This window comes from Mobula hypostoma, chromosome 3 (genome assembly GCF_963921235.1).
Source record: "Mobula hypostoma chromosome 3, sMobHyp1.1, whole genome shotgun sequence".
Taxonomy (NCBI): Eukaryota; Metazoa; Chordata; class Chondrichthyes; order Myliobatiformes; family Myliobatidae; genus Mobula; species Mobula hypostoma.
Window position 1 is genome coordinate 9,318,576 of NC_086099.1, and position 16,015 is coordinate 9,334,590.

A 16,015-nucleotide genomic window follows, 5' to 3' on the forward strand; every position below is an offset into this window, starting at 1 on the left:
TCCACACAGTCTCCTCTCTTCTGTATCCACTACCTACCCTAGTACCTTCAACACTCTTTGTATTTGATATAAATGCCTCCCTTTCCCCTCCCTGTCCCACCTTTCTTGCCACATTTGGTTGATTTTTTCCCAGATTACACACTTAACCTCTGCTTTACTGATACTAATGTGCATTTCTATATTTTCTTTCTTTAACACCCTCTTTGCCAACTCATCCACCCTCTCATTCCCCTTCACCCTACATGTGCTGGAACCCATAAAAATTTTATCTGACCTCCCTGATTTGCAATTCTTGTGACTGACTGAAGGACTTCATTAAGTACATCTTGCCGACTGTTTGAGTGAAAAGACCTCAAACTTGCTAGAACTGAGGATGAATCTGAGCATATCAACACTTTGACGCAACCAACACTGCCAGCATCTCCACTGTATACACCCCTAATTTATTAGATGTTCTCCTGCTGATTCCAATTTCTTTTACTGGTATAGCCACCCCAAACCCTGTCACTCCTGTTTCAGGTTCCTTAGCACCATCCATATAAATCTGAGTATAATCACTATATTTTTCCATTACATGACAGTTAAATGCACTCACCAAATCAGTTTTATATTTTCCTTTCCTTTTCCCTCTAACAAATGCCAGTCTATGGTAGGCCATACAAGCTTCCATGGAGCTACAATCGGATAAACTACTGAAGGACTTATCCTTAGATCAAACACTCCACATTCTTTAGCAATATCATTCCCTACCCCACTAAAGTTATCTCTCTGAAACCTCCCATTTTCCCAGCACTCCTGCAATATTCCTTTTGCAGGGTGAGAATCATTGTGTCCCTGCAAATTAGCCCAGTAGTTAGCCATCAATTGCATCCTTCTTAGTTCCAAAGGTTTTACTCCCATTTCTAGCTGTAGGGCTGATACTGGTGATGTTTTAAAAGCCCCACTGCACACTCTCAAAGCCTGAGCCTGAATCACATGCAGTTTCCTTATAAGAGACCTAGCTGCTGATCCATATGCTATATTTCCATAGTCCAACACAGATCTTACTAAAGCCACATACATTCTTCTCAATGCTGAACAACTTGATCCCCATTCCCTACCAGTCAAACATCTCATCACATTTATTACCTTTTTTACATTTCTCCTCAACTTTCCTGATATGTTCTGCCCATGTTAATCGTGAATCAAATATAACTCCCAGAAATTTAAACGATCCAACCCTTTCTAATTCAATCCCATACATCCTTAACCTCTTCCCTACCTCAATTCTTTTCCTGGTGAAAAATACAGTTTGAGTTTTTTCTACTGAAAATCTACATCCCCAATCATAACCCCACTCCACCACTTCATCAATTGCTCCTTGTAGTTTCCTGATTATATGCTCCATGTTCCTGCCTCTTTTCCACAAGGTCCCATCATCCGCAAACAGTGACCTACCTATATCCACTGGTACCTTTGTGAAGACATCATTGATCATAATGATGAAAAGTAATGGGCTAATCACACTACCTTGAGGTGTGCCATTTCCCACTATGCACTGTTCTGATAATCCTGATCCAATCCAAACTTGAATTTTTCTACCAAACAAAAAATCTTTAATCCAATTAAAAACTCTCCCACCAACCCCCATCTTGTGCAGTTTAATTAACAATTCTTCCTTCCACATCATATCATAGGCTTTTTCAATGTCAAAAAACACTGCAACTACTGACTCTTTATTTGCCTGGGCCTTTCTTATTTCAGTCTCTAACCTTATCACTGAGTCCATGGAATTCCTTCCCTTCCTAAAACCACTCTAGTAACTTGCCAGCATTCCTCTCTTCTCAAGCTCATACGATAACCTTTCTGTTATCATCCTTTCCATTATCTTACATATATTTGATGTTAATGCTATTGGTTTGTAGCTAGTGGGTTTTGACGGATCCTTGCCAGGTTTCCTTATTGGAATTACTACTGCTTCTTTCCATGCACTTGGTAATCTGCCCTCCTTATAAAAATGCAGCAACTTCAAGAGTGCTCCTTCTCCTAGATTTTTTAGCATAACATAGCATAGCAGATCTTTCCCTGGGGAGTCTGGTCTTGCCCTCTTTATTGCTCTCACCATTTCTGCCAACGTAAATGGATCATCAATTATATCATCTGTTTCTTCCCTCCTGTTTAACACACCTAGGTGTTGATTCATTGTTCTTTCCCTTCTCCTTCTCCCTTCTTCAGTCAAATTTTCTGAACTGTACAAACGACTTGGCCATGATCTCAGCCTTATCCCTACTGGAGACTGCTGTTTCCTCCTGCGATATCATTACTGGATATTCCCATTCCCTTCTGTCTCCCCCCATCCTCTTAATCATTCCCCATACCTCTCCCACAGGTGTTGTCCTTCCTATTTTGTTGCAAAAACTTCTCCAACTTGCCCTTTTAGCTTGACGTATAGTTCTTTTCATCACTGCCTGTGCCTTCTTATATTGAATCAAATGCTGCATATTATGGGTTCTTTTAACTAGCCTGAATGCTCTATTTCTGTTTTTTACAGCCTGACAACATTCCTCTGTCCACCATGGTACCAGTTTTCTATTCATCCTATTTTTACTCCTGGGTATGGATCCTTCTGCTGCCATAGTAATTGCTGAAGTCACTTGACTGTTTAATTCATCTATATTTCCAGAAATGTCAATCTTTGTCAATGCCTCTTCACTCGACTTCTGGAACTTACCCCGATCTGCTTTTCCAAACACGCACTTTGGGATTCCACCACCTGGTCTTACTTCAACTCTTTCACCCACTGAACATAAAACTGGGTAGTGATCACTGTCTACTGCTGAAGCAGTCCAAACTCCCCAGTTACTAACGCCAGCCAACGTATTAGACACTAACGTAATATCTAATACTGACTCAGTTCCTGTTGTTAAGTTTATCCTTGTTCCTCTACCATCATTCATACACACCAAATCCCTTTCTACCATCAAATCTTCAATTACCTTTCCATTTGAATCTGTAATCGCATCCCCCCATATTGTGCTACGAGCATTGAAATCTGCACACCACACTGCTTTATGTCTGTTTTGTCCTTGCATCCTTAATAGGCTGCCCAAATCCAACTTTTTACATGGATTGTAGTACTCTGTAGTTAATTATAACCACTCCCTCCCCTCTCTCCCACACTTCCACCACTATGTATTCCTGACCATCTCCTTTTTCCAATATCCTATATGGTAAACCTTGTTTGATTAACATTGCACAACCCCCTCCTCCCCCTAAAATTCTATCTTTCCTTATCATTGTATACCCATACACCACAAAGTCTAAATTTGGTTTCAACCAAGTTTCCTGAATACATACTACATCCGGTTTTACAACTATTTCTTTAATAAAGTGCTTGAATTCATGGCTATTGGCCAGTAAGCTCCTTGCATTCCATTGCAAAAGAATCCCCATAATTAGTATTAACCAACAGATGACACTTCCTGACTTGACTGATTAGTGAGGTTCTCCCTCACTTTTTCCTGTGTCAGTCCTACTAACCCGAAATGGTTCACTGCTGCTTTGACCACCAGCTGAATTTTATCCCTTTTGACTTTACCTCAGCCGTACGATTAATTACTCCTGCAATGAATGTTACTAGAGCCTTTTTGTCTACATAAATCCTGGCATTTTGTTCTTTGTTGCAACTCTCGCATCCCTATTGCTCCCTGTTCATTAGGAGCATTATTCTGTTCTCTTGATATTTTTACAGCTTCTGCATAAGCGATCTTTCTTTTCACTCTTATTTCTTGAATTTTATTCTCCCGTCTCATAACCTCACACCCACTATATGCCACATTATGAGCTCCTCCACAATTGCAGCATTTTGGTTGCACTCCTGTTCTGTGCTTTCCATATTCATGATCACCCCCACATCTAGCACATCTCCTCTGCCTTTTACAGTTTTTAGCTATGTGTCCATACCTTTGACAATTATAGCACCACAATGGCTTTGGCACATACACCCTTACTGGGTAACTCATGAAACCCAGGAACACCTTCCTTGGCATTCTTTCTTCTTCAAATTCAATCAATACTCTTTCACTTTCCTTTTTCATTCCCTCCTTTGTTGTTTTCAGTCTTTGAACATTTATTACTTTTCCTCCTTTGATATTCCTCTTTAACTGCTCCATATTTGTACTTAGTGTTACCCCCGTGATCACTCCTTTACATCCACCGCCATTTCGTGCCCCCACCCTCCTTGAGTATTCCACCTTGCATTTTCCTATCTCTTTTAGCTTGAGTGTTTTCTCCAGTTGTTCCTCATTCTCATATTTTACCAATAGGTTGCCATCATTATGGACTTTTGCAAATACTATTTCCCCTATCTTATTTGCCAGATTTGTTGTTAGCACAAACGGGTTAATTTTCTTCATGTTTCCTTGAGCCTTCTCATTAAACCTAATTATGACAACACCTTGTCTCTGAACTTGTTCATCTTCCTCACTTTCAGAGCTCTCTCCACTGTCATTTCTTATTCTTTTATTCCCTTTGTTTCGGTTTTCAATCATCGATCCCCTCACTATCTCCTCATTCCCTTTATTTCTCCCTTCACAATAATCCATGTCTCCCCAGCTGCCTACCTCTGATCCCAAATCCCTATCCTGCTCCTTCTCCACTCTCTTTCCCTCAACCCCCCCTCGCCTTTTCCACCATTACCGGACCCGCACGACCCCCTACTAGCAATTCCCACTCTCTTTTCCTCTTTGGTTCCCAACACAGCAGACTTTCAAACCCCCTGTTCAAGCAATTCAAACAATACTGTCGACACAAGGTAAGAAGATACTCCCCTCTTCGACAGAGAGGAGCACACACTGACCAGACGTCTAGAGTATTTCTAACACTTGTTTTTCTATCAAAATATTCTCCACCCAGCACTCATTCGAATCCACCCACCTTTCCCCTCTGCATCTGGTCTCCAGGTGACCAGAGTTTAAATTCAGTCATGATGCTGCATCTCATTGTGACGTGTCATAGTGGCCTTGTGATGTCAGGGTTGTACCTCAACATCTCCATATTTAGTAAAACCTTTGGTCATTGGCTGGGTTACAATGATGTGATATGGGTGAAAGGAATAACCGGTTTCCACGGTGACCCTGGGTCTGTGACTTCAGGAATTGATGAGGTGGGATTGTTCATTTTCCCTGTCCCTTGTCCGGATAAATGAAAATTATTAAAATGCTGCTTGGGAACAGGGAAACAGCTGATACAGGGCAAAATATTTTGAACTATTCTTCCTAGTTGCACTTTAACTGAAAGAATTGGGAAATAAAATGGAATATTGAATCGAGAAACGCAAATGAATCATGAAAATGACACTTGCAAGGTTTTCATGTGAACAATGTCCCGCTCCCGACTGTCCCTTGGAAAACACATTGATGTTATTGATGACCTTCTGTAAACAACCCCACTCCCTGCTGACTCCTTGAATACATTCTAACACTTGGGACTCCTTGTAAGCACAGCCACTCTTCTGGGAGCATCCTGTGTCCACTGTCCCACGCCTGGGATCCTGCCTCAAACACTCCCACTTCTCACAAATGTCATACAACTCCCAAAGTTCACTTGCAAACTTTGTCCCTTCCAAGTGCACTGTCCGTAACTAGTGTCCCAGTCATCTGTGTCAGATTCCTGGGGACTCCTTGTTTCACTGTCACTCTAGGGCAGGGGTTCCCAACCTTTTTTTATGCCATGGGCCCCTACGTTATCTCAGGGGGACAGTGGACCCCAAGCTGGGAACCCCTGCTCTAGGGTGAAGGTAACATATGAATCTGTCTCCACTATTCTACACTGGCATTTACCCCCAGACCTTAAATATTTAAAGTGTAAAATATATCTCCTTTCAAGATTGTTAAATGTCATTCCTGCACATATGTGTAAAAGTAGAGCAAAATAGTGGTTACTCCATATCCGATGCAGCACAAAAAAAACAATAAGATAAAAACCACAGTAATTATAAATACATCAGGAAGCTTATATACATAGATTGATTGTTTGTCCATAAAGTGATACTAGGCTGTACATAGGGTGATTGATGGAAAATAATAAGGTAGTGGGCAGAGTTAGTGAGTGTCACTCTTAGACAATGAGACCATAAGTTACAGGAGTAGAATTAAGCCATTTGGCCCATCAAGTCTGCAACACCACTTCATCATGGCTGGTCCAATTTTCTCTCTCAGCCCTAATCTCCTGCCTTCTCACTGTATCCCTTCATGCCCTGACTAATCGAGAATCTATCAACCACTGTCTTAAAAATACCCAGTGACTTGGCCTCCACCGCTGTCTGTGGCAAAGAATTCCACAGATTCACCACTCTAGCTAAAAAATTTCTTCTCATCTCCATTTTAAAAGGACGCACCTCTACTCTGAGGCTGTGTCCTCTGGTCTTAGACACCCGCCACAGGATACATCCTCTCCACATCCACTCAATCGAGGCCCTTCAATGTTCGATAGGTTTCAGTGAGGTCACCCCTCATTTTCGGAATTCCAGCGAGTAGAGGCCCAGAGCTATCAAACGCTCCTCATGTGACAAGCCTTAGCTTACTTACCAAACATCTTAATTCAACAAGAACACACACAAGATGCTGGAGAGCATGCCCTGGATGGTAGGGGACCTTAATGATGGATACTGCTTTCCTGTGACTGCATTCCTAGTAGATGTGCTTAATGGTGGCTTTCCATATCATGACCTGATGCAACCAGTCAGTATACTCTTCATCATGCATCTATGGAGGTTTTTCAAACTATACCTCTTAACATCTTGTACATCTATATCAAGTCACCTTTCATCCGCCTTTGCTCCAAAGAGAAAATCCCTTGCTCGCTTAGCCTATCCTCATAAGGATAGAAGGTGTTACAAACTACATTTAAGGCGCGCCAAATATCTCCCCACGAATGCTCAGTGCGAAGTTTGTCAGGGACACCAAGCTCCAGAACTTACTGCTTAACAACAAGAGCTGAATTCCAGAGGAAGGTCAGATCCCTCAGATACAAAATTCTGTAGGACAGTAACGAGTGTGTACGTTCTTCGCATGATCACTGGATTTTTGATAATCTTCTGAAGGCAGAGTGGGAGACAGAAAACCCAGTGGCAAGTGTGCTTTCTTGCGCAGGCAACATCACTGCCTAATTCAAGAAAGAAAGGAAGATCACCTTTATTTGTCACATGTAAAGTATATTGAAACACTAAAATATACAGTAAAATGTATTCTTTTGCATCAACAACCAGCACAGTCTGAGGATTAAGCTTGGGGCAGCCGGCAAATGTCACTACTCTGCTAGCGGTGACATAGCATATCCCAAATTCGTTACCCCTAACAGTAGAACACCCAGAGGAGAGCCATGCGGTCACGGGGAGGATGTACAAACTCCTCACGGCAGTGTGGGAATCGAACCCCAAATAGTGATCATTGGCACTGTTCAGCAATTATACTAAATGTACAGCCCCTCATTGTAATGGATGATCACGTGACTGAGGTTCCCGTGGTCTCCAGGCTTAATAATTGAATTACAGACCACCATGAGTTTATTGCGGCTTCAGCAAAGAAGGCTGGAACAAATAAAGGGAAATTTCTTAAAAAAAATTAAAAAGGATGCAATTTACCAATAGATGTGAATTCATTATGGGGTTTAGAAAATAAATTGTTTTAAAGCTGCAAATTGGATCAAAGCAAGCTCGTACTTTATACTCGTAAAATATTTTTGGTGAAACCTGGCAGTAATGGGTATTAATTGATCTAATTGTACATAAATCTATATTGCCTTGATGCTTCATGTTGAATATTGGAACATTTTATACCCTGTAGATATAAAATGTTTTAATATTAAATGTAAATATATAAATTAACACACATAGAGACACACAGCATATATATGTATATACTTATGCACAGTACTGTATTTGTCAATGTGGAGCAGAGAGCGAGTTTGTAAATCTGACGGGAGCAAAGGATGTTGGGAATGGAGAGGGTGGAGTGCTGTGGGAGTGGTGTGGGACAGGTGGAAGAGAAGGAGTGTCAGGGGCAGGGAGTGCTGTGGGTGTAGACACACCCAGCCCTGAGACAGTAGGCAAGGTCATTTGTTTCTAAACAATTGGTTTATTGATCATTACAGAATGTCTCTCTGGTGCCTCCCGCTCCCTCCCCTTTGCCCCCCTTCTCCTTTCCCAACCATGATTCCCCTCTCCCTGCCTCCTTCCTACTCTCAGTCCACGAAACAGACCTATATCATAATCAGGTTATCATCACTTACATACTTCCCCCGGGATTAATAAAGTATGACTATGGATATTTGTTTTTTGTGACAGCGGGATAGTTCAATACATAAAATTATTACAGTACTGTCCAAGAATCTTAGGCAACCTAGCTATGTATGTGGCTAAGGCTTCTGTAAAATATTAAAGCTGAAATATTAAAGGTGGCACTTTGCATTACCAGAGCACCAACCTATTTTGTGTCCATCATTTGGTATTCAATATCGTTAAGTGTTTCACACCCCTCAACACCACTACTTTGTTATTTCCTGTCAGTCACCTTGTGTACAGACACTCCTGTGCCTAACATCACCCTATGGACATACGATCAATCAATGTATATAAGCTATCTTATGTATTTATAGTCATTGTGTTTTTTGATTATTATTGTGTTCTCTGTGCTTTTCTTGTGCTACATTGGATCCAGAGTAATATTTATTTTATTCCCTTTACTACAAATGACATTAAACAATCTTGAATATTGATATATTACCTGTGTTCTAATTGATTTCATATATATTTAAAATATAATACAGTATATATTATTAATTAACTTAATATATATTGAAATATAATATTTATGATAAATTTACAGGTTAAACTTTGGTATAAACCTCTTAAAAACCTCTTTAAAATTCATAATTAACTAGATTGTATTCCAAACTACTTAGCTTGGTGGCTTAGTGTCTCACTATGAAGAAGAATAAGAAAAGCTGAAGCTAATCACATGTTTTCCTTCGCAGAGCCGAGTTCCCACTACGTTATTTCTTTGAAGGCCTTTAACAACGTGGGACAGGGAGTCCCTCTGTATGAAAGTGCCACTACCCGGGCATTGTCAGGTAGGTTCCACTTGGATAGATAGAGGAGACATCATCTGTAAGCTGATGCTTCACATACAAGTACACAGGCCTTGTTATGTGGAGGAGTAGTAGTAATAGTAGTAGTTTATTGATTTTATTTAGAGATACAGCATGGAACAGACCCTTCAGGCCCAATGATCCGCTCTGCCCTGCAACCCACCGATTAACCCTAGCCTAACCACAGGACAATTTACAATCATCAATTAACCTGCTAACTGTAACATCTGTGGACTGTGGGAGGAAACTGGAGGAAACTCATGTGGTCAGACGGGGAGAACATCCTTACAGAAAGCATCGGAACTGAATTCTGAGCTCCAGAACAGTCCGAGCTGTAACAGCTTCACACTAACTGCTTTGCTACCGTGGCACCCCCACAAATCACTCAAGTTGAGTATGATGTTCTCCCTAAGGGATTGTCTATTGGTGCGAGCTTAGCTGGCTGTAGCGACCGATCTGGGATCTGTATGTTCTGATGCATTGTGGGCAAAAGTAATTGGTGGCAATGTAGAGTACCTAGTATGTAGTAAGAATATTCTTTGATGGGAATTAGCCATGGAAGTTTGTCTTGAGATGGAGTGCATTTCATCAACTACAAGTGAATTTGAAAATGCCCTGTGATCAGTTACTTGATACACGTACTTAACACGCTGCTTCTTAAATGTTTTGAGAGTATCTGCCTCGATCATCTCCTCAGGCAGTACACTTCCATCTCCAACCACCCTCTGTCTGAATGGTTCAGTACATATGTGTACTGAGAAATGGCAGTAAACAATCTTGAATCTGGAATCTTGAAAAATGCCATCTCCTAGCTTGTCTTCCTTCTCTCCCCCACATTCTTATTCTGGCTTCTTCATTCCTTTCCCGTCCTGATGAAGGGTCTTGGCCTGAAATGTCAAATGTCTATGCATTTCCACGGATGTTGCCTGACGTGCTGAGTTCCTCCAACATTTTGTGCATGTTGCTTTGAAGAATTCCTTCTCAGAATCCCGCCAATTACCCGATCTTTCACTGAAAACTATGTCCATTTGTCTTTGCAAGCCGACCATGGGAAAACCCTCCTTACCATCTACAATACTGTGCAGACGTCTCAGGCACCCCAGATTTTTTATATGGTTTCAGGTGATATGGTGTCCACAGACCCCTGATCTCAACATCATCGAGGTTATCTGGGATGACCTGAGGCAGCCAAAGTCCACAGAACAATTGTAGCAAGTTCTCCAAGATCCTTGGAACAACCTACCAACCAACTTTCTTAGAAACCTGCACAACAGCATACAGTCATAGAGTCATAGAAAATTACCACACAGAAACAGACACTTCAGCCCATCTAGTCTGTGCCATAAGACCATAACACCATAAGACATAGGATCAGAAAAACATCATTCAGCTCATTGAATCAGCTCTGCCATTCCATCTTGGCTGATCCTGGATCCCTCTCAACCTCATGCGCCTGTCTTCTTGCCATATCATTTGATGCCCTGACCGATCATGAAACAATTAACTTTTACCTTAAATATACCCACAGACTTGACCTCCACCACAGATTCACTACACTCGGCCTAAAAAAAAAATCCTCCTTACCTCTGTTCTAAAGGGTCACCCCTCAGTTTTGAGGCTGTGCCCTCTAGTACTGGATAGCTCCACCATAAGAAACATTTTCTCCGCATCCATCTTATCTAGTCCTCTCAACATTCGGTAGGTTTCAGTTAGATCCCCCCCAAAATTCTTCTAAATTCCAGTGAATACAGGCCCAAAGCTGCTAAATGCTTCTCATATGTTAACCAATTCATTCCCAGAATCATCCCCATGAACCTCCTCTGGATTCTGTCCTACGACAACACATTCTTTATGAGTATGGGGCCCAAAAATGTTGACAGCAGTCCAAGTGCAGCCTGACTAGTGTCTTATAAAGGGTCAGCATTATCTCTTTGCTTTTATATTATATTCTGCTTGAAATAAATGCCAACATTGCATTTTCCTTCTTTACCACAGACTCAACCTGTAAATTAACCTTCTGTCTGTCTTGCACGAGGACTCCTAAGTCCCTGTACACCTCTGATGTTTGAATTTTCTGCCATTTAGATAATAATCTGTACTACTGTTCCTTTTACCAAAATGCATTATCATACATTTCCTAACACTGTGTTCCATCTGCCACTTCTTTAACCATTCTTTCAATTTGTCTAAGTCCTGCTCCAATTGTATTGCTTCCTCAGCACTACATACCCCTCCAACTATCTTCATATTGTCTGCAAACTTTGCTACAAAGCCATCAATTCCATTATCTAAATCATGACAAACAATGTGAAAAGCAGCGGTCCCAATACTGACCCCTGAGGAATATCCCTAGTCACCAGCAGCCAAACAGAAAAGGCCCCTTTTATTCCCCCTTGCTGTCTCCTGACTCAGTCATTCTGCTATCCATGTAAGTATCTTTCCTGTAAGGCTATAGGATTTTATCTTGCTAAGCAACCTCGTGTGGCACCTTGTCAAATGCCTTCTAAAAATCCAATTAAATTGCATCCACTGCCTCTCTTTTGTCTATCCTGCTGGTTACTTCCTTAAAGAACTCTAACAGATTTGTCAGGCATGATTTCCCTTGACAGAAACCATGCTGACTTTGACTTATTTTATCATTAGTCTCCAAGTACCTCAAAATCTCATCCTTAATAATAGACTCCAACACTTTCCCAACCACTGAGGTTAGACTACCTGGCCTATAGTTTCCTTTCTTTTGCCTTCCTCCCTTCTTAAAGAGTTGAGTAACATTTGCAATCTTCCAGTCCTCCGGGACCATGCCAGAATCAAGTGATTCTTGAAAGACCATGACCAATGCATTTGTTATCTCTTCAGCAGCCGCTCTCAGGACTCTGGGATGTAGTCCATCTGACCCAGGTGACTTATCCACCTTACAACCTTTGAGTTTGCCTTGTATTTTTCCTTTGTAATAGCAATGGCACTCACTCCTGCTCCCTGACACTCACGTGTCTTCCATAGTGAAGACAGATGCAAAGTACCCATTACGTTTGTCTGCCATTTCCTTGCCCCCATTACTACCCTATCAGCATCATTTTTCAGTGATCCAATATCAGCTATCAACTCTTTTTTTCTCTTTATATAACTGAAAAAACTTTTCAAATCCTGCTTTATATTATTGGCTAGTCTGCCTTTATATTTCATCTTTTCCCTTTTTATAGCTTTTTTAGTTGCCTTTTGTTGGATTTTAAAAACTTCCTGATCATCGAACTTCTCACTCACTTTTGCTACCTTACCTTTCCTTGGTTTTTATGCAATCCTTAATTTCCTTTGTAAGCCACGGTTGCCTACCCCTGCCATTTGTGGGACATATCTGTCCTGTGCCTTGTAAACTATTTCCAGAAACTTCAGCCACCTCTGCTCTGCCATCATCCCCACCAGAATCATTCTGCAATCCACCTGGACAAGCTCCTCTGTCATGCCTCTGTAATTCCCTTAACTCCATTGCGATACTGATACATGTGAGTCATGCTTTTCCCTCTCAAATTGCAGTATGAATTCAATCGTATTGTGATCTCTGCTCCTAAAAGTTCCTTTACATTTAGCCCCATAATAAGATCTAGGTTATTAGCAACACCCAGTCTAAGATAGCCTTTCCCTGAGTAGGCCCAAGCTTAAACTGCTCTAACAAGCCATCTTGTAGGCATTCAACTCTCTTGCAATCCAACATCAACCTGATTTTCCCATTCCCCTTGCATATTGAAGTCCCCCCCCATTACAATTGTGTCATTACCCTTATTACATGCCTTTGCAATCTTAACCCCATATCTTGGCTACTATTTGGAGGCCTATATATGATTCCCATAATGTTTTTTTTCATTCTTGCAATTTCTTAACTACATCAACAACGATTCAACATTATCCGACCCTATGTCTCCTCTTTTTAAAGATGTAATTCCTTCTCTTCCCAATAGAGCCATACCACTGCTTATGTCTCCCTGCCTGTCCTTTCAATACAAGTATATCCTTTGATGTTTAGCTCCCAACTATGACCTTCTTTCAGCCATGAGTCGGTGATACCCATAATGTCACACAGACCAATCTCTAATTGCGCCATGAGTTTGTCCACCTTATCCCGAAAGCTACACGCCTCCTTCGCCATGTATTTGCAATGTAAACAGCATTATGAAAAGAGGTTTAAACTGTTTATAGAGTGGTTCAGTGACGGAGGTAATACATGGGGGGGATGGGGATGGTTAACTAGAATGGTTGTTCTGAAGCAATTCACCTTTCACCCTTAACCTATAATCTCTAGTTCCAGCCTCAGTGGGAAAATCCTGCTTGCATTTAACCTATCTATTCATTCAAGTGCCATGTCGTATGATGTGAGCAATCACGGGTCTTTCCATGACCATGATTGTTTTTAGCAAATTTTTCTACAGAAGTGGTTTGCCATTGCCTTCTTCTGGGCAGTGTCTTTACAAGACTGGTGGCCCCAGTCATTATCAATACTCTTCGAAGATTGTCTACCTGGCATTAGTGGTTGCATAAACAGGACTTGTGATATGTACCAGCTGCTCATACGACCATCCACCACCTGTGCCCATGGCTTCACCTGACCCTGATCAGGGGCTAAGCAAGTGATACACCTTGTTCAAGGGTGATCTGCAGGCTAGTGGTGGGAAGGAGCACCTTACACCTCCTTTGGTCGAGCTGTATCTCCACCCCACATCGTATTTATACTCCTCATCATTTTGTATACCTCTCTCAAGTCTCCCCTACAGTCCAAGGAATAAAGTCCTCACCTATTCAACCTTTCTCTATAACTCAAGTCCTTATGTCGCAGCAACATCTTTGTAAATTTTCTCTGAACTCTTTTTCAAACTTATTTATTTGTGCAGTTTCCTCAAAGTACCATTTCGATAAACTTTACTTTTCTGAATTTCAAAGAAATCAAAGAAAGTAAAACAACATTACATCCCAGTTTATTACCTCATCCCCTTCCCCTATCACCTATCACCTATCACCTTCCAGCTTGTCCTCCTTCTCCTCCCCTCCCCTCCTATTCTAGTATCTTCCCCTTTCCTTTCCAGTCCTGATGAAGAGCCTCAGTCTAAAACATCGACTATTTAGTCGGTTTCACATGCTGTCCGAGCTGCTGAGCTCCTCCAGCATTTTGTTTGCGTTGCTCTGCATTTTCAGCATCTGGAGTTAAGTAAGTAACTACACCGCTTTAAAAACAGGGAAAAAAAAATAATTCCAGTCTGAAGGATATAAATGACCTCCTCTGGCTGGTGAACGGTAAAAGTCATTGGTGATGACAGAATGAATATCAAGATTACTTGAACCTCTTATTATACTTGAAATATTTAACACTATCTCTGAGTTCAAAGGATGTCTCTTGGCACTAATATCTCCAACTTCATCAGCTCCAGTAAAATTTCAGCATGTATTCATCTGAAGCAGAACCCATTTGAATAACAGTGCTGGTTCAATGGAAAAAGAGGAGATGTCATTTGAAAATAAATTACTTTTTCGGCTCCTACCATGCATCAGATAAAAATTATTTTATTATATATCTAATCATTGTGGACAGGACCTGTTTAATCCATCGAAGTAATTTTTCCAGATGGACCTACATTTGCTTCTCAGGACCACAAGAGCTCAATATCAATAAACACTCTGGTTCCCAGAACCAAATACAGTTCTCCAAATGCAGTGTGACCAGAAATATTATTATTGCAATTTTTAACATTTGTTTTCCAAGTGCTGCCAATGAAGACCTGAATATCATTAGCTGTAAAAATAATTTCTGTACTTACCCACTAATTTTTAAAGATGTACTCACCTGAATCCTTAAATCCCCTTTTGTCATAGAGTCATAGAGAAGTACAGCATAGAAACAGGCCCTTCGGCCCATCTAATCCAAGCTGAAACAATTTAAACTGCTGGCATCCATCGACCAGAGCCCTCCATACCCCAACTATTCATGTACCTATCCTAACTTCTTTTAAACATTGAAATCAAGCTTGCATGCACCAGTTGTGCTGGAACCTCATTCCACACTCTCATAACACTCACCTTTCACACCTAACCCATGACCTCTGGTTGTAGGCCCACCCAACTCAGTGGAAAAAGCCTGCTTGCGGTTATTTTGTCAATACCCCACATAATTTTCTATATCCTTATCAGATCTCCTCTCAATCTTCTATATTCCAAAGAATACAGTCCTAATCTATTCGATCTTTTCTTGCAACTCAGGTCCTCCTGACCCCGCAACATTCTTGTAAATTTTTTTCTGTACTCTTTCGACCTTGTTTACATCTTTCCTGTAGGTAGGTGACCAAAACTGCACACAATACTCCAAATTAAGCCTCACCAGCATCTAATACAACTTCAACATAACATCCTATCTCATGTACTCAATACATTGATTTATGAAAGCCAATGTGCCAAAAAATTTCTTTCCGATTCTATCTACCTGTGACGGCACTTTCAACAGTTATGGAGTTGTATTCCCAGATCCCTTTGTTCCAACACACTCCTCAGTGCCCGATCGTTCACTGCGTAAGACCTATACTGGTTAGTCCTACTGAAGCGCAAAACCTCGCAATAGTCTGCATTAAATTCCATCTGCCATTTTTCAGCCCATTTTTCCAGCTGATGCAGATCCCTCTGCAAGCCATGATAGCCTTCCTCGCTGTCCACTACACCCCCAATCTTAGTGTCATGTGCAAATTTGCTGATCCAGTTAGCCACATTATCATCCTGATCACTGATATAGATGGCAAACGACAACGGACCCAGCACTGATCCCTGTGGGACACCACTAGTCACAGGCCTCCAGTCAGAGAGGCAACCCTCTACTACCACTCTCTGGCTTCTCCCACAAAGTCAATATCTAATCCAA

At 41.2% G+C, this 16,015-nt stretch overlaps 1 protein-coding gene across 3 annotated transcripts in view; it reads left to right on the forward strand.

The window, feature by feature from the left end:
- dcc (DCC netrin 1 receptor) overlaps positions 1-16,015 on the forward strand; it is a 1,425,388-nt gene that overhangs the window by 1,230,860 nt on the left and 178,513 nt on the right. For all 3 annotated transcript variants that reach the window (XM_063042623.1, XM_063042621.1, XM_063042622.1), the window contains exon 16: positions 9,013-9,108. In XM_063042623.1, coding sequence (XP_062898693.1) covers positions 9,013-9,108 — 96 coding nt within the window. The remainder of the gene's footprint in view (positions 1-9,012; positions 9,109-16,015) is intronic.